Source organism: Halichoerus grypus, chromosome 8 (genome assembly GCF_964656455.1).
Source record: "Halichoerus grypus chromosome 8, mHalGry1.hap1.1, whole genome shotgun sequence".
Classification (NCBI taxonomy): Eukaryota; Metazoa; Chordata; class Mammalia; order Carnivora; family Phocidae; genus Halichoerus; species Halichoerus grypus.
In genome coordinates this window covers 57,199,249-57,223,387 of record NC_135719.1, presented here as the reverse complement: position 1 = coordinate 57,223,387, position 24,139 = coordinate 57,199,249, and the positions used below count along the sequence as shown (strand labels likewise).

Here is a 24,139-nt window from a genome sequence, read left to right as displayed (position 1 = left end):
AAATAAACAGATGCACGTTTTATTAAAGCTGATTTAAAAAAAAAAAAAAGATTTTATTTATTCTTTTAAGAGAGAGAAAGAGTGAGAGCAAGAGTGTGCACGAGAGGTGGGGAGAGGCAGAGGGAGAGGGAGAAGCAGACTCCCCGCTGAGCAGGGAGCCCAATGCAGGGCTCAATCCCACGACCCAGAACTCATGACCTGAGCTGAAGGCAGACACTTAACCATCTGAGCCACCCAGGAGCTCCTTTATATAGCTGATTATATAATGGTGCTGTGGAGAATGGAATGAAAGTGGAGAGTCTAGCAGCGAAGGAATAGCTGCAGTATTTCCAACAAGTATGGTGATCTGGATTAATGCAGTAGCAGTAGGGATGGATAAAAAACGAAGCAATTAAGGAGGCAGAACTGATAGGACTTGGTGATTGACTAGATATGAGGTAGCTGAGGAAAAGAATGAAGTCAAGAATGACCACCAGGTTTTTAAGATGGATGAGTGAGTACATCCACTAAGACAGTATGGTAGAAATAATAATCGTCCTCCAAGATGTTCATGTCCTAATCCTCTAATCCCTGGAACCTGTAAATATGCTACCTTCCATGGCAAAAGGGACTTTGCAGATGTGATTAAGGACCTTGAGAAGGAGAGATTATCCTGGATTATCCAGTAGGCCCAATGTAATCACAAGTGTCCAGATAAGAGGGAGGCTGAGGGAGCTTTGAATACAAAAAAAGAGATGTGTCAGAGTAACGCAGTGGAAGATAGACTTGAGCAGCCATTGCTGGCTTAGAAGATACAGCCATTAAAAGCTAGTAAAGGCAAGGTAACAGACGCCCCCCTACAGAGATCAGTGTTTGAGAAGGCAAAGTACCAAAAGGAAGATATGAAATATCTTTAAAATCTACACAAATCATTATGTAGACTTGGAATCTACTGCTGAATATTAAACTGTATGAGTACAGAAAAACTCCATGAGGCTGGGCAAAGAACTACCAGGGAACTATACCTGGCTGTGACATGTTCAAATTCTTATCAGACAGAATTGAGAGAGCTCAGTGAATACCCAAGGAATGCAGTATAGTCACTAGAGAAGTCATATTTTAATATAAAAGCTAAATTCTAAAGTAAACGACATTCTAGACTTGTCCCAGCAAAGCTTAAACACAGCAAAGGATCAAACTATCTTATAAGTAATTTAGCTGCTGGCCAAAAAAAGTTGTAATACACTTTAAAGGAAGAGAACAAAATCCAGACACTATAAACAAACAAATGAATAAATAAATACTAAATTAAAAATAACTAGATATGCAAAGAAGCAGAAAAACATGACCCGTAAATAACAATGAAAAAAATCAGTAAACAGAACAAACTTAGAGATAATATAATTAGCAAACAAAGACTTTAAAACAAGTATTATAAATATGCCCAAGGATTTAATAAGAGAAATGGACAACAAAACAAAACAAAACACCCAAGTGGAATTTCTAGACCTGAAAAATTCAGGCTCTAAAACAGATAATTCACTCAATGGGATTTATAGCAGATTAGATACAATCAATGGAAAATATTAGGAAATGTGATAATAAAGAAGCATAACCTACCCAAAATGAAGCAAAAAGAGAAAAAAATAACTAAGCATAGCCTTAGTGACCTACTTTGAGTCCCAGGATGTCAATGAAGAAGAATATTTAAATGGCTAGGAATTTTTTTGAAAATTGGTGAAAAATATAAACTCACAGGTTTGAGGAGCTCAATGAACCACAAGCAGGACAGAAACAAAGAAAATCATACTCAGGCCATTATAACAGCATTGCTGAAAAACACTAATAAATAATCTTACAAGAAGTCAAAAAAGGAATGTATTAGGGGAGTGGGAGAGTGGGAGAGACAGAAGCAGACTCCCCACTGAGCAGGGAGGCTGATGTGGGGCTCAATCCCCTGAGATCATGACCTGAGCCAAAAGCAGATGCTTAACCAACTGAGCCACCAGGCGCCCCCACAATAAACAAGTTTTGATAAATACTCAACTATCTGGAAATTGATCAAGATATATCTAAGTGTTCCATGGGTACAAGAATAAATCAGAATGGAAAATAGAAAAAAAATTAATTGAATGATAATGAAAACACTACATAAAAATTTATGGAATGCAGCTAAACCAGTGTCTAGAGGACAATTTATAGCATTAAAAATGTTTACCATAGGAAAGAAAAAAAAGTTTCAGGTTTCCATATTAAGGAGCTAGAAAAAGAAGAATAAATTAAAATCAAGGTAAGCAGAGGGAAAGAAATAATACTAACTAGAAGAGAAACAAAATGGAAAACTGATAAACGAGAGAAAAATCAATGAAGCCAAAACTCGATTCATATGAAAAGATCAATAAAATGACTAAACCTCTAGCTAAACTGATCAAGTAAAAAGAAGATACAAAGGGCCCTTATCAAGAATCAGAGATAACTGCTACAGATTCTAGAGACAATAAAGGTGAATAAGGGAATATTATGAGCAATGCACACCAACCTACTATATTCAGTAATATAGTAGAAAATGAACAAATTCCTTCAAAGACTAAAATACTAAAACTGTATCAGGAAGAAACAGAATAGCCCTGTAATAATGAAAGAAACTAAGTTTGTAACTAAAACCTTTCCCAGTTTTACTGGTAAAATCTATGGAACACTTAAAGAAATAATATTAATTTTAAATAAATTCCTTCAGAAAAGAGAGAAAAGCATTTCCAAACTCATTGTATGAAATCAACATTACCCAGATACCAAAAAACAGAAAAAGGTTTTACAAGAAAAAAGGCACATCGAAAGCCATAATTAACATAGACAATAGTCTTTAACAAATAGCAAATCCAACGTAGCAATATGTAAAAGTATCATGCAACACATAAAGTATAAAGCATCATGTAGAATTTATCACAGAAATGCAAGGATTGTTTTCACTTGGGAAAATCAATTCATCATGTTAATAGAATAAAGAAGTATCATGTGACTATTTTGATGAGTGCAAAAAAATCATTTGATAAAATACAACATGTATCTAATAAAAATCTCTTAGGAAAATAGGAACAGAAGGGAACATTCTCAGTTTGAAAAGAGCATCCATGAAAAAGGTAATGTTAACATCACATTATAAAGTGAATGAATGAATGGTTTTTCTCTAAGATTGGGAACAAGGAAAGGGAATCCACTCTCACCATTTCTATTCAACATTGTCCTGGAGATCCTAGCAGTACAATAAGATGAGTAAAATAAATAAGCAGACGTTCAAAATGAAATGGAATCAAACTTTCCTTTATTTATGAACACTCTGATTCAGTATCAGGTAGAAAAATCCAAAGGACTCTACATATAAGCTTCTAGATAAAATATGTAAATTTAATATGTTTGCAGACTGCAAGGTCAATACAAGTATTAGCAATAAAGCACTGTATAACAAATATTTTAAAATGCCATTCATGATAGCATCCAAAGTGTTAAAATATTTAGGACTAATTTAAGCAAAATATATATATATAAAACCTATACATGGAAAACTACAAAACACTGTTGAGAAAAATTATGAAAGACCCAACTAATATGGAGATATACCATGCTCATGGATTAAAAGATCTGTCATTAAGATGTCAACCAACCCCAAATTATCTATAAATCACTGTAATCCCAATAAAAAAATCCCAGTAGACTTGTGGTTTTTTGTTTTGTTTTTTTTTGTTTTTTTTTTTTAGAAATTGACAGATTTATTCTAAAATCTGTATGGAAATGCTAAAATTAATTTGAACCACTATATGACCTGATATCAAGACTTTCCACAAAGCTACCATAAACAAGACAGTGTGTGACATCATAAGGAGAGATAAAACAATTAATGGGAAAAAAGTGTATAGGAAAAGACACACATATTACGATTGGGAAAGGGTAGGCTTTTTAGTAAATGGTCCTGGGACAACTGGATTATCCAATCAAATGGTAAAAGATAAACACTGCAGTTCACCTCAGACAAAACACAAATTTAAATCAAAATGATTAACAGACCTAATAGAAAAAGCTAAAATCATAAAATTTTTATAAGAAAACATATGATAAAATCTTTTTGAGAAGGTTGAGATATCTAGAAAAGTTGAAATGAATAGGTCAGCAAATCCTCCCATTGAAATAACTATATAATGGTATAAAATGGCCACAAAAACTATTTTAGGGCTTTGGAAACTAATGGCAAATGGCATGTTAAGAAATGTTTGGTCATTAAAAACTGAACTTTAGGTATTAACTGCTGAAAGTCTGTGTCACTCTTGCCAGGGGCTCTCCTATGACCTATCCCACATGGTGTGGACAGTAGTACTGCCAGGATGAGGCTGCCTGTGTTTAAATACACAGGAAAACATGATGACAATGAATCAAATATAGAGAATCTTAATAAAGACAAAGAAACTAGAACACAGGGAAAGATAATCAGAGAAAAAACGAACAAAGCGTCAGAGACTGGAGGGATAACAATCATTTCAACATGTATGTAATGGAAGCTTTGGAAGGAGAGGGGAATCCAAGGGACAGAAAAGTATTTGAAGAAATAATGGCTAAAAACTTCCCCAATCAGAATAATCTACACATGTGAGCTCAGCAAATCCCAAGTAGGATAAACACAAAGTGATCCATACCTACACATATAATAGTCAAAGTGTTGAAAGCAAGAGTAAGTGGGTGAGCAAATAAGCAAGTGAATGAATTTCAACAAATCTTGATTATCAACTAGAGAAAAACAACTCATCATACACATGAAAACATGATAAATCAGAAACAATGAAGGCTAAGGGCAGCAGAATGACATACTCAAAGAGATGAAAGAAAAAAATCTCTTGATCAAAAGTTCTATTTCCAGCAAAACTATCCTTCAAAACTGAAGGCAAATAAAGACATTCACAGATAAAGACCAAGAGAATTCATTACAAGCAAACCTGTTTTACAAGAAATAAATACTAAAGGAAATCTTTTAGACCAAAAAGGAATTATCCTTGATTCCTTTTTGTTTCTCCCTGCACATTCAATGCATCAACAAGCAGGGCCTATTCGCTTTATACCCAAAATAAGCCTTGAATCCATCTACTTTTTTCCATCTTCCACTGCCATCATGTAAGCAAGAGCCTTGAATTTTCATTTGGACTTCTGCATACCCTAAATGGTTTTCCTGCTTACACTCACCCCCCCGAGACCAGCCCATTTCCCAACAACAACCAGGATGTTTAAAAACAACTGGATCATACTATTCTTAAAACCTTTTAATTGTCTCTCCATACACTTAGAAGGAAATCCATACTATTTGCCATGGCTAAATAAACCTTACAAAAATTTCTCCCTACCTGAACTTTCCTCATATCATTCTCTCCTTCTATAAGTTCCAGGATGCTGCATTCTTTGTATTCTATAAATATCCCCAACTCATTCCTGCTTCTGAATCTTTGTACTTACTCTTCCCTCTGCCTAGTACGTGTCACCAGCAAATCATCACACAAGGCTGGGTTCTTATTATTCAAGTCTCCCTTCAAATGCCATTTTCTCAAAGGGGATTTTGCTAATCATCCAACCTACCCACCATCACTTGCCTGCCCTACCCTACCCACCATCACTTGCCTGCTTTACCTTTCAAAAATTTTATAATAGCATTTATCACTACCTAAAGTTATAATGCTCATTTATTTGACTATTCATGTAATATGTACCTTACTCAATAAACTGTAAAGTGCATGAGGATAGAAATCTTACTATCTTATTCATCAAATATACATAACTTTAGACCTTATGCTAAAATATAAACAATTCTGAACTTGAAAAATTTAAAAGCCTTTTTCTTATTTAATATTTAATAAATATCCTATCTTAAAAATTATACTAGTCTTCTGCCTCAAAAGATGAATAATCCTCCAACACTATCTCGGGTATTGAAAAGAAAGCAATATGCAGTAACTACTGAGTGATACACAACGAGACTCTTGAGAACTGGGACATCTAGGAAATCATCTGGGGATTGGGGTCAAAGTCACCCCTTCATCCCCAATTACTACCTTCCTAGGTCTTAACAGCACTCTTGAATACATTTTAACAACACACTGAATTTCTTGAAGGCAAGAGAGTATGTCCTTTTTATTCTGTATCCCTTATATCTAGCACTGGCAGACAGAAGGTGTTCAATAATTATTTTTCTGAAGTAAATGAAACAGCATCTTTCTTTGTAAAAGGAAGGTAACAAGACTGTGAGACCAATTAAAAAAAAAGAAGAAGGAAGGGTAAGTGAAAGAAAAAGGTAAAAACATCCCCACAAAATCCTTATTCTGAACTATTAGGTTAGAAAAGCACAGGACCACTGATCAATTAACACTTCTCCTATGAACTACTCTTGATTATTCACATACCTAGAAGCTAATAATATCATAACATAGCAATAATTTCATAAGCTAATAACATATTACATACTATTTCAGCACCAGACACTAAAGAGCCTCCCTCCCCCACAAAAAAGTTAGCCTATAAGGAAGACCTAAACCTGAATAATAAGAAAGTTCTGATGTCACAAACTACTAGAGAGAGAACTAACTCTAAGAACACTTTGCGGAATCTCACAGTGCAGAGTCACTAAATGATCTAGAGCCTAGGGAGTATTCCATTGGTAGAGATTTCGTGAAAGAAGTCACTACTATTCCAGTAGCCCCAGCAGCCTCATGCTTCTACCCTCACATGTTCAAGAGAAGAGCTAAGGAACTACAAATAAAATCTAAATTTAAAATACTATTGTGGTTTTAACTCCTGAAGGCCAGCAAACCAAACATGAAAAATATACCAACAAAAACTAATCCATGAAGCATTTTAAAAAGCTCTCATTTAAATACATTTTTAAGAGTTCTATTAAGTACAACATAAATTAGAACTATTATTGTGGCTTTAATTCCTAAATTGTAGCAACCTAAAAATGAAAAATATGCTATCAATAAAACTAACCCATCAAACATCTTAAATCTTTCCTTTAAACAAATTCTAACAGAGTTATTAGAACAGAAAAATAAACAACTTTATTAAATGCGTAAGTGATCTTTAGAAAATGCCAGAAAGTTTCAAAAACATGCAATAACCTCAGACTGTGATTTCATTATTGATGAGATATAGGAAAGTATCTAGATACCTTATCGCTAGTTCACCCCTAGGGTTGTAATTCAAATATCAAATTTTATTCTCTAAAAATGAGATATTTAAAATAAATATTTACTCAAGAATAATATATTTTATATAGTGGTAAAAGCCTTATTATACAAAAGAACTGTAAGATTAGTTATTTTACTTACCAAAATGCAGTCCACTTTAGATTGTACAGTTTTGCTAAAAGAAAAAGAAAGTTAGGTTAATAAAAATGATAAATTTATTAAATATTTGAAATAGTAAAATTCATTTTTAAGATTAGGATCATACCCTAAAACTGCATTTTTCACAAAGCAAAACAAACATCTATTTCCCATTCACTTTACTAAATTTAGTCCTAAAGCATGATCAGAATATCTGAGTTCACTGCTACAGTCAACCTATTGTTACGCTGTATCATTTTAACAGATGTTTTGAATAAACAATTAAGTTTTTAAAGATACATAAAAATGCAGATATGTATTACTATACAAAGAAATAGGACACAGAGTTTATAATGAATTACAATTTTTACTGTATGCCTGCCACTCTGGAAAATGATTTGTTTAGCATTTAAAAGCCATACTGATGTAATATTATCTGTGGTTCTAAAGACTTGCTATAAAGTAGATTCTCTTCTCTTCTCCCTCCCTCTCTCTCACATACGTATATGTGTGCATACACACCCACACAGGCTAGGGAAAGGAATCCCTAGACATAAAAGGAGTAATAAAGATTAACTGATACGGTAATGTATTGGAAGGGGAGAATACATTTAGAAATAAATAACCCAAAAAAGCCACTATATATCAATTTACTGAGTAAGTGAATTACCGAATAAGTGAACTATTGATATATAATACAAATGAAGCCAGTATAAAATAATTTAACCATCATCTGGATTTTGTTATAACACATTAAAGTATAAATGCAACGAAATCATGTGTAAGTTCAGAGATAGTTTATATCTTAAAAGATGCTACAAACCCAATTATCTTTCATAAAATGTTCTAGAGCCAAATAAATATTAAAAAATTCATTATTTGCCTCTATATATACCTATACAGTTAATCTATAAAGTAAAAATCAACATTTAAAACTCATTTGTATTGACTGTTAATATAATCAATAACCTCAAAACTTTTCATCTGTAATTAGATTTCAAATTTCACTTTTTAAAGAACAAAGTATAACTGGATTAAGTTCAACTGTAAAGATCAGAATGACTAAAAAGAATAAGAAAAGCAAATGATACCTCCACTTAAGAGGAAATGAAATCCCCTTCCCACAATCCCACAGAAGACTTTTTAGAGGTTTTTAAATCTTTTGGGATCATTTGTATAGCTTATAACTCATTAGCAGCTAAAGTGTGCTATTGTTTTCTCTTCTTAGTAACTCCCACAGTTTCCCTAAGAGAGTTTTGTATTAAGAATTGCTCCTAAATGATGTATTGTATGGTGACTAACATACCATAATAAAATAAAATTAAAAAAAAAAAAAAGAATTGCTCCTAAAAAGTAATGCATCAAGAATCCAACCACTATTCACCACCTTCTAAACTCCCACCATTTCCTGTCTAAAGTGTTACAGTAACCTAACCGGTCTCCCTATTTCAATCCTTAAGAACCCCCTCCTCCCCAACCAACTCTGTGGGCTATTCTCAACAAAGTGGCCAGCGTGATTCTTTGTCCAAACCACATTAGTCCTTTGCTCCAGTCTTGATCATGGCCAACAAAGCCCTGCATGACCCAGCCTTCTGCTATCTATCTTTCCAATCTCATCTCTTATTATTTATCTGTTCCCCATTCATTCAGCTCCTGCCACACTAGCCTCGGTGCTACTTCTCAAGGCAGGAGCAAGGCCTTTGTACTGGCTGCTTCTGTCAGCCTCTAAGACTCTTCTCCCATATAACTTATCTGTTCATTTTCTTCATGACTTTGCTAGATGTTATCTTTTATAGATAGTTCTGCCCTGACTTTACCATATAAAATATTCTGTATCACTCTATCCTTCTTAATCTGCTTTGCTTTTCATTATTGCACTTGCCATCAGTCATTTTATATATTTTTTAGAGATTTTATTTATTTAGGATGAGAGAGCGAGAGAGGAGAGAATGAGTGGGGGGCAGGGCAGAGGGAGAAGCAGACTCCCTGTTGAGCAGGGAGCTTGATGCGGGACTTGATCCCAGGACGCTGGGATCATGACCTGAGCCGAAGGCAGACACTTAACCGACTGAGCCACCCAGGTGCCCATTTTATATTTTTATTAATTTATTTGTTTACTGGCTATCTTCCTTGACTAGAATTTCAACTCCATGAAAGCAGGTTCTGTCTGTTTTGCTCACTGCTGTTATTATCATCTGGCACGTTAGGTGTTCAATAAAATCTATTAAATGAATAAAATGACAAAAACACATTCAGCCCCCCATATGAAGAAAACTCTTTGGAAAAACTGGGACCACTTAAAAAAGGGTTTTTAGAGAAACTAATATGAAATTGAAAATGTGATTATTTTTTTAAACCATAGCTCTAAATATACTCCTTTTCTATCAGAAACTTGCTGTGGAATATCTGAAGATGACTATGTCTTATCACAAACAACTTGGTAAATCTAAAAAGTATGTGTAAAAGACAGCCTTTGAAAGAATAAACTAAAAAAGTAAAATGTAAGTGCTTCTAAGCTAGATATGAACTTTGGCAATCACTTGATCTAGCCTTTTGTTTTTACTTCATACTTAACACAGGCATAATAGAAGGATATAGATTAAGTCCCCTTTGTTCTTCTGTCCAGTCTCATACCATATCTCACTACCTTCCCAAAGATAACTATCATTAATTTGATGTGTAAGCTTCCCAGTTGATATTTCAATACTTGTATTAGATGTACAAGTCTATAAGTAACATATACTGCTGTTCCAAGAAGCTTTTAAATGTTTATATAAATGCCTTTACATTATATATATTCTGCAATTGTCTTTTTTCATTCAACATTATTTTTGAGATCTATACTTTGATGAGGTTCGTTCATTTTAACTGCTGAAAAGTGTTCCACTGGGTGAATATGTCAAATTTATTCATCTATTTCTTTTTTTTTATTATTCATCTATTTCTTTACTAAAAGCCCATTTCATACTTCCCAGTTTTTCTTACAAACAATGCTGCAATAAACTTTGTACATGTCTCCTGGTGTACACATGTGAAAATCTCTCAGTTATAAATTCAAAAGTTAATTTTCAGGGGCTCATGGATGTATCTTTTCAATTGCATAATATATTACCAAGTGCTTCTCCCAAGCAGTTTATATCCATTTACACTTCCATCAGCTATATGATAGCCTCTATTTTCCTATTACTTTGTATAAATATTTGTCATTTATACATGATATATAATACACATATTAAACACTATCTTAATGGATATAAATTTCTTAAATTTGTTATTTTTCCCAATTGCTAACAATACTTTTCACCTGTTTACTGGCCATACGGATTTTCTCCTCTGTAAACTGCCGGTTCATATTCTTTGCCCATTTTTAAGTGGAGCTGACTATTTCTTATTAAGTTGTAGCAGTTCTTTATACCCTATGGACACGAATCCTGTTACATATACTTAACTCTGTTAATTATATCTTTTAATGATACCTTACTAAAGTTTAAATGTTTGATTTAGTCCAATTTATTAATTTTTTTCCTTCATGATCCGTGTTTTTTATCTTAAGACATCCTATCTAGCTAAAGTTTTAAGGACATATTTCATTCAAGTTAGCTTTTTCAAGTTTGATCTTTATTCGATTTAGAATGTATGGTATGGAGGGGCACCTGGGTGGCTCAGTCAGTTCAGCGTCTGCCTTCGGCTCAGGTCATGATCCCAGGGTCCGGGGATCGGGCCCCGCATCGGGCTCCCTGCTCGGCTGGAAGGCTGCTTCTCCCTCTCCCACTCCCCCTGCTTGTGTCCCCTCTCTCGCTGTGTCTCTCTCTGTCAAATAAATAAAAAATCTTTAAAAAAAAAAAAAAAAAGAATGTATGGTATGGTGTGATACATATTTTCTTTCTGGTAGGCCAATTGCTCCCTATTTTATTATGCCAGGTTTTCATGTATGCTTGACTCTATTTTTGGCTTTTTTTCTGTTTTGTTATTAATCTATGTGTCTCTGAGCCACCACTCTAAATTTACCAGTGCTTTAAAAATTAGGTCTAGTTATTTGATTACATGACCTTCCTTGACCATTTTCAGAACAGTCTTGATAATTCTTAGGCCTTAAATAATCCAGGTGAGTTTTTTGGTTTTTCCAATTTCACAAAATTATTGCTAAGATTTATACTGAGCTGTACTGATGTTATAGATTGAAGTGGGGGAGTTGATTCATAATTTATTTTTGTCTGTCTTTAAAAATGCCTTATAATTTTCTCTTTTTAAAATTATGTTTTCTAATTGGCTCTTGCTAATGTACATGCTGATATTCACAAAAACTATTAGTTTTCTATGCTGCCCTTATATCCGGCAACCTTCCTGAACTTATTAGTTCTAATAGTATATAGATTCTCTTGTAGGTAACAATTTCACTTACAATTAATGAAAATATTTTTCTTCCTTTTCTGTCTTTATGCCTTTTTCTCCTCCTTTCTTATCTAATTACTTTGGCTAAAATCTCTAGTCTAAGGAAAAAGAATTGCAGTAATAGCAGACATCCTGTTCTGTTTTCAATTTTTATTTCAAAGTTTTAATATGATGTAATATTCCATTTAGTGGGCATTTTATAATTCCCTACAATATTCCTGAATATTCAATGTTTTTATTGACTCGATTAAAATAAAATAATGCTTTGTGCTCACTTCGGCAGCACATATACTAAAATAAAATAATGCTTCAATATCCTGATGTCCTGCTTCAGATAATGACAAAGTAACTTCCCACATATAACAATGACACATTGTGGACAAAATATAAAAACAGGCATCAAAATTAGAGTGACCAAAAGCAGGCAGCGACTAGAGGGAAGCATCCTTAAAAGAAGGGAACTGCACTGGGTAGGATTTGTAGTTATCAGGCTATTGTCTGAGGGCAATTATCCACCCATGCAACAATGATCACTGAAGAATAAGGCAGAAATGTGCTCTTACCAGCTGAGGAGGCAGAGGACAATGTCTGGGATCGCCAGACCCACTGTAACATGAAAGATGAAATCCCAGAAAGGAAGGTGCCACAAAATTTCTTTATAAATTATGCCCAAATGTTTGGATAACCTTCCTCTGGGAAAGACTCCAAGGCCTCCAGAAAAAAGCAACAGTTGGAAAAAGTGGAAAGATCTGAGTTGAGTCTCCTTGCTGCTGCCTTTTACAGGAGTAATAATGTTGGGAGTTTGAATCCAGGGATGTCACACTCTACCAGGACAAAAAAACCCAAAAAACCCCACAACACTCAGAGAAAAATAACTGAATCCAAAGCCTACAACAATATATCACCCACAATGCCCATTACACAAGCAAAATTTACCAGAAAGAAGAAACAGGAAAAAGATAAAAGTCAAGATAAAAAAGCAGCTTACAGAAACCAAATCCTGAATGATCCATATGTCAGAATTAGTAGACAAGGATTTCTAAGTATTATAAATACGTCCAAGTATTTAAAGGAAAATATGGTCATAAGAAATGTATACATGGCAGAGGAGAACCTCAGCTGAGAAATGGTAGTTATGAAAAAGAACCAAATGGAAATTCTAAAACTAAAAAGTACAATGTCTAAAATGAAAATTCATTGGATTACCTTAACAGGAGATCAGATACAGCAGAAAAAGGGTCACTAAACTGGAAAATAAATCAATACATCTTATTGAATCTAAAGGAGAAAGAAAAAGATTTTCAACATAATAAGCAGAGCTTCAGAGATCTGTAGTACAACATCAAGTGGTCTAACTATGTACAGTTGGAGAGGAGAGACAACGAGACAGAAAAATATCTCATAAATGACCAAAAATGTCCCCAAATTGTGTGAAAAACACGAACTTACGTATCTAAGCTCATTAAATTCCAAGCAGGATTATTACGAAGAAAACCACACATGGGCACATCACAGTCAAAGAGATGAAAACACAAAGATGAAAAGCAAATTTTGAGGGCAACTGGAGTAAAGTTAATATTATATGCACAGAAGTACTAAAGCAATTTAAGTGATAAAAGAAAATCCTTTCAACAAAGGCTGATGGAATAACTGGATATATCTATAAACAAATGAACATAACTCATCCTACAGCTAATTTTGAATTGGATCTTAAAATTAACTATAAAAATTTAAACTATAATGCCTACAAGAAATCACAGACTATTATGACCTGAAAATATACAAAGATGTCTTGGGATGCAATAACCATTAAAGAAAAAAATAAATTAGATTCTACCAAAATGAAAATCAACTGTAGTCATCAAAAGACATCAATTAAAATAAACAAGCCACCAAACAAAAACAATATTTGCAAAACATATACCTAACAAAAGACTTATGGCTCAGAATATGTAATAAATTCCTACAAGTCAATAGTAAAGTCAATTAATAAGTAAGCAAACAACTGGAAATAGATAGTTCACACAAAAAAAGGAATATACAAATGTCCAAGAAGCAAATGAAAAGATGTTCAACATCATTAATCATCAAGGAAATGCAAATCAAAATCATAATGATGTACTATTATATACTCACTAGGATGGCTAAAATTAAAAACAGAAAACACCAAGTTTGGAGCAACTGCAACTGTCATACATTTCTGTTGGAAATATGAAAGGTAAAACCACTTTGGAAAAATTCAGTTAAATATAAACCTATCTTTTATTGCGGCAATTCTACTCCTAGGTATTTATTTAAAATAAATGAAACTGTGTATCCACAAAACAGGCTTGAACAAAAATGTTCATAGAATCTTTAGTCATAATAGCCCCAAACTGAAAACAACCCAAATGGAAGTCAATATAAGAATGGATATATTCACAGTACTCAGCAATTAAAAAAAAAACTTATGATACATAGAAACACATGGATGAATCTAGTAGATATTACAGTGAGCCAAAGACACCACCCAGAAAAGTTCACTCTATACAATTCCATTTATATGAAGTTCTAGCATAGACAAAATTAATCTATGGCAAAAGAAAAATTACAAAAAGTGTACATCTTGGGATGAGGATTGGGGTTGACTTGGAAGGAGCACGTATGAACTCTGTAATATACTGCCCCATTTCCCCTTTTCAGGAAAGAGGAACTTTGTCCTTCAGCTGCTAGTAGTGCTTCCAGCAGAAAGACTTCTGTTGTCAGCCCACTCTGGGGATAGTCTATGCTGAAGAAAACTTCACTCCCAAAGTCCTATCTCCTTCCAGGGACAAGCCACAGTGGCTGATCAACATGGGGGTATAAAGGCCCAGCTCTTTGTTACAACTTGGGACAACTCTGATGGGTCATTCCAGCTTCAGAACTCTCTAGCACTGCACCTTAACTTTCCCTCTGCTTTCTTACATTCTTTCCACAGATGTGACTCTCAAGAGCATTCCCTAATGGTTCTTAAAATACAATTCTTGGACTAGCATCACCTGGGACTTGTTACAAATGCAGACATATGGGCCCCACCCCACACCTACTGAATCAGAAAGCAGAAGTCCCAACCACCTGCAAAGAGCTTCCTAGCTTTCTGTGCCTCACTCTTAAATATACTCAGATAAGATAACAGAGCAATATATTCAGGAGATAAGAATAAAAGAAGAGATAGGAGGTACTTACTCCTTTTGGCTTTCTCTCTGAGGCAATGAGTTAGTGGCTGGTGAACCTTTTAGCAAATCTTGTTAACACTTTTTTTTTTTTTTTAAGATTTTATTTATTTATTTGACAGAGAGAGACACAGTGAGAGAGGGAACATAAGCAGGGGGAGTGGGAGAGGGAGAAGCAGGCTTCCCGCTGAGCAGAGAGCCCGATGTGGGGCTCGATCCCAGGACCCTGTGATCATGACCTGAGCCGAAGGCAGACGCTTAATGACTGAGCCACCCAGGCGCCCCTGTTAACACCTTTTTGAACTCATTAAACTATAAGCCTCTAAGACTTTGATCAAAAATTAAAATTAAATATATAAAAATTAAAAAAAAATCATGAACTTATCAAACAAGAAATGGCATTATCTATGGATATATTTGGAATTAACTTATGATTACTTTTTTCAACATTACTCTGACTACTTAAGTTTAAGAAAATTTTTCAGCAGCAGGACAATATACATAAAAATACATTCACTGGGGCACCTGGGTGGCTCAGTCAGTTAAGCATCTGCCTTCAGCTCAGGTCATGATTCCAGGGTCCTGGGATCAAGCCTGCATCGGGCTCCCTGCTCAGTGGGGAGCCTGCTTCTCCCTCTCCCTCTGCTGCTCCCCCTGCTTGTACACTCTATCAAATAAATAAATAAAGTCTTTAAAAAAAATACATTCACCACTCTAACAATGAACCACTGATGCACATTTGAGCATTTTAAAAAAAGATAGTATTTGACTTAATATTTCATTGTTTAAATATTTTTCATTTTTATTTTTGAATAAAACTATTTTGTTAATTTTATCTGCAAATAACTTATGTTCAAATAATGTTTAATGTGAGTATTTTCCCATTTTTTTTGACATTTTCTAAATTGTTGATAATTTATTGTATTTCAAATCCATTGAACTTCTGGTCTCACAGGTTTTTAATAAAATTGTTAGTTTTATAAACATTTTAATTAAATAGTATCAACCTGGTATTTGGTATTAGACAAAAATAACAATATGTCAGTATCATAATTTTGCTGTGGTATTTTAACTACTAAGGCTATGGAACATGCTAATCATTCATCTTCCACTTCTTTCAGTTCAGGCTTTGCAAATCAAGTCAGATCAACACAATGTTAAGAAATAAAAATCTTAATCCTAGACCTATGGAGTAGGGAAAAGAGGGAAACACAGCAGCAAGGAGAGTATATACTAATTTAATGAAGAGAGATACAGTTTGAGAAAGCATATTTTGTTTTCCCTAAATCGAATTACAGAGTGAAGCTGGGGAAAACTTTCTTACCTAGTGGGGTTATACAAAAGAGACAGTAATTTTAGGAAGTGTTAACAAAACAAACAAACAAAACCTTAGTCTAAGCCTACTTTACCTCACAGAAAACACTTCACAAAAATAACCATGTAGTATTCCCCTTTCTTCGGAGTTCAATATGATACAATAAATAAATTAGTAGTCATGGGCCAAACATACATAGAATATAACACATTGTAAGTAACAGTATACTTCAAAGAATAGAGACTGCTTGCTACAAACATTTCAGAAACTCTGTTTTTCCAGTTTCCACAAATTGTTTATAAACTATGTATTACTGATAATATCATTCTAAGAGACTCCCACTCATCTCTCCAATAACAGGTTTGGCCTCCATCCAAAAGTTCAATACTATTTCTACATTTATTTAGAGTCTCCAAGTCTGAATTGAGAGTGACTCACAATTCCTATATACTTGATTCAAAATTCTTGTGTTGCAGAAATTGTGATCTATGACTACCAGATATTAGACTTCACCCATGAAAAATCTGAAGTAGAAGAGGTACAGTGTAATATATCAACTGTAAGAAGTTCTTACATTCTATCTAGCCTTGCCAGGACAAGTCAAACTCTTAGCTTCCTCTTCCTATAAAATAATTAATTCTGTTAAAAGTATATTGACTTCAGATCCTTTTTGTGGATTATGACTTAGCTCACAGTCCATCAAAGTAAAAGATATTTTTACCTTATACTTTTCTATAATGAATATGAAGCATTTACTTTTAGTTTGCTCAAATGAGAACAAACAAAATTTTTAAAATTTTACATTATTTTTTTGTAAAGATTTTATTTATTTATCTGACAGAGAGAGACAGCGAGAGAGGGAACACAAGCAAAGGGAGTGGGAGAGGGAGAAGCAGGCTTCCCGCTGAGCAGAGAGCCCGACGTGGGCCTTGATCCCAGGACTCTGGGATCATGACCTGAGCCGAAGACATACGCTTAGCTGACTGAGCCACCCAGGCGCCCCCAAAATTTTACATTTCTAAAAATAACCATAGTAGTAGTGGCTAATTCTATAAAAGTTGAAAGATAAAAAATACATATATAAAAAGCAAACTACCCTTAATCTCATCATCCAGAAATATTTATTTATATACTATGACTTTTTTTTTTTAAGATTTTATTTATTTTAGAGAGAAAGAATGAGCAGGGGGAGGGGCAGAGGCAGAAGCAGACTCCTGCTGAGCAGGGAACCCAATGTGGGACTCCATCTCAGGACCCTGGGATCATGACCTGAGCCAAAGGCAGACGCTTAACGGACTGAGCCACCCAGGCGCCCTCTTACTATGTCTTCTTAAAAATAACTGGGATCTGTCGGTGAGGATGTGGAGAAACTGGAACCGCTGTCTGCTACTAACAACAACAACAAAAAGAATGTAAGATGGTGTCGCTGCTGCAGAACACAGTTTGGTGTTTCCTCAAAAAACAGAATTATCACATGACCCAGAAATTCTATTCCTAGGTATATACCCAAAGAAATGAAAATAGAAATGAAACAAAAATGTGCACATAAATATTCACAGATGCACTATCCTTAAGAATCAAAAGGTGGAAACAACCCAAATGTCCATCAATGGATGAATATACAAAATGTGGTACATCCATATAATGGAATATCATTCAGTCACACACACACAAAAAAGATCCATACTAAAACCTGTATGAATCTTGAAAAATTTGTTTAGAGAAGGCAGACATAAAAGGTCATGTATTGTATAATTTCATGTATCTGAAACATCCAGAGTAGCTACATGCAACTAGAAAGCTGACTGGTGGTTGCCAGGAACTGAGGGGACAGGAAATTGGGGAGTGACTGCTTAAAGCATATGGGGCTTCACTGTGGGATGATGAAATATTTTGGAACTAGACAGAGGTGATGGTTACACAACATTATTAATGTCACTCAATTGTGAACTTTAAGTGGTTAATTTTGTTATGTAAATTTTACCTTAATAAAAAACAACCTACAATCATAAAACTGAGAAAAATTCATTTTGATACTACACTACCTAATCAACAAAGTACCAACTATGTTTATATTTATACCCCAAAATGCTTTTATTTTGTTTTGAATCGTTTACATTTTACAGTCTTTATTTAAGATTTTATGTATGTATGTATGTATGTATTTATTTATAGAGCGTGAGTGGGGGGAAGGAGCAGAGGGAGAGAGAGAATCTCCAGCAGACTTCACAGTGAGCTCAGAGCCCTACACAGGGATAAATCCTATGACCGAGTTCATGATCCAAGCTGAAATCAAGAGTCGAAGGCCCAACCGACTGGGCTTCCCAGGCACCCCCACTTTACAGTCTTTAATCAAGCACATAAAACTGTACTATTTTATTTCCCCATGAACATTTTGTGAAATTCAGATTAAAGTGTATCATTTACAAATCTTTTGTCTTTCTTCTGATCATCTATACCTCTTTGCAGTTCTTGAAAACAACATAATCATCTCACTTTTTTTTTTTTTAATATTTTATTTGAGAAAGAGAGTGTGTGTGTGTGAGCAAGAGGGGCAGAGTGAGAAGGAGAGATCTCAAGCAGATTCCACGCTGAGTGCGTAGACCGACAGGGAGCTCAATCTCACATCCCTGAGATCATGACATGAGCTGAAACCAAGAGTTGGAGGCTTAACCAACTGAGCCACCCAGGCGTCCCCTTCATCCCACCTTCTTTTTTTTTAAATTAATTAATTAATTAATTAATTTATTTTTGTGGTAGTGTTCCATCTTTTAACTTTGAAATTGGCCTAAGGCTGGAATGGGCCAGTAAGATTAAGGAGAGGGTTTCCACTCAACGTTTTCTATACTTATTCTTTCTTCTTCAGCTTTCTGCTCTTGTGCCTTCCAGGCCTGCTCTTGAGCAATGTTTAAAGTTCTTCTAGTTCCTCAAGAAGAGCTGCAGTATCACCATTTACTCTCCTCTTCAAACTTCCCATCTTCTCCCTCTGCTAGAGGCTCATGTGCATCAAGGCTGGCAGGAGGAATCGGGTCTAACCAAGGCTTCTTGGACACTGAAGATGTTGTATGTTCTCCTGTTGGATGATTTCTTTTTCTCTTGCTGTAGCTCTCTCCCTTCCAGCTCTGTCCTGAAATCGTGATTCCAAACTTCTTCTGCCTCCTGAATAGTTCATCTATATTTTATCTTTGTATGAGAAGGTCTCTACTTGAGTATTGCTTTAAGAGGTTGCTCAAATAACCTTCTCCTTTTCCTCTCCCATCTCTCACAGATTCAGAAGTTGGTCTAGCTGCTGTTGTCATCTTTTCTGGTTGGCTGAGGTCTGATATAGCAGCCTTCAAAAATCATACAGACACCATTATGACTCTTCCCAAAATGCTTTAAAAATAGCCATTGTTCAGAGTTCTTGCCTGATCTTATGAACCTTTGGGGATCTGCTTTAAAAGTAATTTAGCTTGTAGACCAACGCTTCTCAATGGGACACTGGTTTTTACAGGCATCTTTCTTTACTGTACAGTTTGTCCTATGCTTTACAGAATGTTAGGGTATTACTGGATGCTGCCCACTAAATGTCAGTAGACATTCTGACAACCAAAACTGCTCCATGTATTATCATATGTCCCTAGTTGAGAGCTACTACTCAAGTGTAAAGAACAAAGTTATTCATATGCTATGTGTTGTTGACTCACATATAAGAAGTTCCCTAATATACTCAATACAATGCTCTACAAATGAGTTATTTTGAAAGTTCAAACTTTGTTAGGTATGAAAAGTGAACTTTTTGTTTTTTTGAAAAACACAAAATATTTTAAGCATTTGCTAATTTTATCAAAAAACTCATTTTCTTGTTCAGAAAATTAAAACTACTTTGTTTTTTTAAGATTTATTTTAGAGAGAGAGAGCACACACTTGCACAAGCAAGTGGGGGAGAGGCAGGGGGAGAGAAAATCCTGAAGCAGACATCCTGCTGAGCACAGAGCCTGATGTGTCAATCCCAGGACCCTGAGATCATGACCTGAGCAGAAATCAAGAGTCAGATACTTAACCAACTGAGCCACCCAGGAACCCCAAAACTAGTTTCAACTAGAAGAATTAGAGTTACCAGATAACTTTTGCCTACTATTTAATTATTGATATTATTAAGTTTTCAACTTCTTAGTGACATTATTGCATTCATTGAGTTAGTATTTTGTCTATTATTTTTTGAGATTACCAAGTTATAAGTATATAGTAAAGTTATAAAGAATACTATAACACACATGTTCCTGCCAATGACTTTGAACTAATCTGAATATTTTCTATCTTTTTTCCCTTAAGGAAGAAAACTTCACGGATATAACTGAAGCCCCTCTGGGCTCTTTTCCAATTTCACTTCACCATTCCTTTGTTGGTGGTGACCACTAGCTAGAACTTGTTGGTTACCATTCTTATGAATGCTTATATTTTTACTACAAATATTCAGTACAGTAGTCCCCCCTTACCTGTGGTTCCGCTTCCCACGGTTTCAGTTACCCAAAGTTAATCATGGTCCAGAAGCAGGTGATCTTCCTTCTGATGTATAATGTATAGTCAGAAGATCAACAGTAGCCTAGCTCTGCATCATGATGACTACATCATTCACTGGACTTCATTTCATCATGTAAGCATTTTATCACCCTCACATCACCACAAGAAGGGTGAGTACAGTCAGATATTTAGAGAGAACATATTCACCTAACTTCTGTTCTAGTATATTGTTATAATTATTCTATTTTATTAGTTTCTTGTTAATCTCTTACTGTACCTAATTTATACATTAAACTTTATCACAGATATGCATGATTGTATGTATAAGAAAAAACATAGGTACTATCCATGGTTTCAGGCATCCACTCGGGTCCCTGTTGGATAAGGAGGGGGGGAAACTAATGTTTGTCACTAAACAATATGAAGCAGTTTTGTTTACTTTATCAACATGGAGTTAAGATGCATGTATTATTCTACCTTTTCTCCCCCCCTTTTACCTACTAGGCTTTAGAAAAAGTGTATCTATTTTTATTCATTCTAGTTTATCCATTTTAACTGTTACTAGTGTTATGGATTGAATTATGTACCAATCCTCAGTACCTCACAATGTGAACTTATTTGGGGACAGGGTCTTATAGAGGCAATCAAGTTAAAATCAATCAGTCATGCGGGTAGGCTCTAATCCAATATGAAAGCTGTGCTAATGAAATGGGAAAATGCAGATACAGAGAAATACAAGGAAAGATGATGTGAAGAGACATACGAAGGCCATCTGCAAGCCAAGGAAAGCAACCTGGAAGATCCTTCCCTCATACCCCTCAGAAGGAATCAACCCTGATGACACCTTGATCTCGGGACTTCTGGCCTCCAGAACTGTGAGAAAATAAATTCCTGTTGTTTAAGTCACCTATTCTGTGGTACTTTGTTATAGCAGCCCTAGAAAATATACATAGTATCCCATTGTCTGAACATACTACTTTTTATTTATACATTCTTCCACTGAAAGACCATACCTATGGTGTTTCTAGCTCTATACTGTAACACACAATGTTGCAACAAACATTTGGCAAACAGATCTTGCTATGCACATTGCAACACTTTTTCTCAGACACATACACAAACATACATACACAAACCTTGCAGGGGAATTCTGGTATGTTGATCTTCAACTTTCTAATTATTGCTAAATTGCCCTTCAAAGTATACTCTATCAGCTGTGTATGAGAGTAATTTCTTTACTCTCCCCAAAATTTGGTAATGACAGACTTTTGCCAATGTAATGTGTGTGAAATTATTTCACTGTTTTAATATGCATTACTCTATTAATGGAGTTTAACATCCTTACCATGTTTATTAACCAACGAAGTCTTCTTGTATGTACTGCCTACTCATATCCTTTACCCATTTTTTTTACTTTGTTGTTTACTATTATTATTCTTATAATAAGTCCTCTTTATACTTTGATACTAATCCTCTGCCAATTATTTGAATTACAAATATTTTCTCCCCATCTGCAGCTTGTTTTTCTTTTTGTGGTGTTGCTTTACAGAAAGCTTTTATTTTAATGTATTCAAATTTATTAGTATTTTCCTTCATGAAAAGTGCTTTTGGTGTCTTGTTTTTAAAATTTTTTCCTTATCATGAGGTCACAAAGAGATTTATTTTCAGGGTGCCTGGGTGGCTCAGTCATTTAAGCATCTGACTCTTGATCTTAGCTCAGGTCTTGATCTCAGGGTCATGAGTTCAACCCCAGTGTTGGACTCCATGTTTGGAGCGGAGCTTACTTAAAAAAAAGAAAAGAGGGAGAGATTTATTTTCTTATAAATGTTTGCTTTTCACATTTGGTGTTTGAGTTTCCTTGGATTCTGTGTGTGATATATGTATATTTTTCATACAGATAACTAAAGGTCCAGTGATCCACCCTTTCCTTGTAGAGAAGGCTGCTGTCTTGTTTATGTGTTTCCTAAGTCTAGCACTTTTCCTGGTACACATTAGGCAATGTGTGCTCAATAAAATGACGGATGGAGGGAGGAGAAGGGAGGGAAAGAAAGGCGAGGCAGGGATAGGAGTGTGGGAACGAGTATTCAGATCATGGTTCTTGGTGCAAACTTAAGTATCAGAACCATACAAGACAAAGGGTATTAAAAACAGACTTAGGGGGTGGGCTGCAGGAAAATGGGCTTTCCAGAACTCCGGAATGCTGGAGGCAAAGATATTGATCATGCAACTGGGTAACCACTCTGCTTTCTGTCTCCCAGGATGAGAATATGGCCTTGTTGGTGCTGAATTGGTTTAAAATCCAGAAAACTATGATGCTTTATAACTATCACTTGATTATTAAGTCTTTGTAGAATTTTAATGAAAGCCTAGGTATAAAGGGCAAAGATATATCACACATTTGATACAGCAACTCTAGGTGAACTTTTCCTAAAGGTAAGATAGCTGTACACACACAAGAAACCCCAGAAAGATCGAAAAAACTTTAAAGATACGCTGCATTTACTACTACTCAGAATAGTCATTTGACTTCTGTATCCTTAACTACATAATCCAGGAACATACAACAGGTATATGTCTCTTCCCAATAATCCCTAACCTTAAGGTCAAATGGAGGGGTGGGGGAGGGCACAGTGGAAATAAGGAGAAAGAAGAATGGGACCTACAATGACTTCTGCTTCAGTGACCCTCAACAGAAAAATAGCTCCCTAGCGCAAGACTATGATATCTAGCACAGTATAGCTGAGGAAATACATTCTATAAGAGTGAAAGGGGGCTTAGCCTCTTGATGAATGTACACAAAACCACCCACGAAGTATTCTTGCCAAAATATTAAACCATGTCTATGGAACCATATTTACATCTAACTACCAACACATAGGAGAGCAGAGATGAGAAATATGCTAAAAAGCAGCATGAGAATGAAATCAGCAAAACCCAGACCATGGGAAACTCCAGAGGACAAACGATAGTTTCTTCAACAGAAAAAAAAAACTACAAGAAAAAATTTAAAAGAAGACCTGTAGATTAAGAGACAATCAACCAACGGCAATATAAGAATACCGATCAAAACAAATTACAAAAGAAAAAAATGAGACATGAAAATGAGAGAACTGTATGCTTGCAGATATTATGGAATTACTATTACTTTTCTTGGTGGCTTAATCATACAGTTGTATTTATTTGCAGATGATATGATGTCCAGGATTTTCTTCAAAATAATCAATGGAGATTTTACACACACACACACACACACACACATTTAGCTATGAGACTAGTTGTTGAAGCTGAACAATAAGGACATGAGGGTTCACTATATTTTCTCTTTCTGTATACAACTGAAATTTTTCAAAATAAAAAGTTTTAAAAAGGGGAGTGCTTAGCAGCTCCTTTCCAAAAGAAAAGCA

The 24,139-nt window shown here is 35.0% G+C and overlaps 1 protein-coding gene and 1 pseudogene across 2 annotated transcripts in view; both read right to left on the bottom strand.

The window, feature by feature from the left end:
- RFX7 (regulatory factor X7) overlaps positions 1–24,139 on the bottom strand; it is a 137,827-nt gene that overhangs the window by 72,890 nt on the left and 40,798 nt on the right. For both annotated transcript variants that reach the window (XM_078079291.1, XM_078079292.1), the window contains one exon: positions 7,338–7,371. In XM_078079291.1, the coding sequence (XP_077935417.1) occupies positions 7,338–7,371 (34 nt within the window). The remainder of the gene's footprint in view (positions 1–7,337; positions 7,372–24,139) is intronic.
- On the bottom strand, positions 18,609–19,550 carry LOC118547315 (spliceosome-associated protein CWC15 homolog pseudogene; annotated as a pseudogene).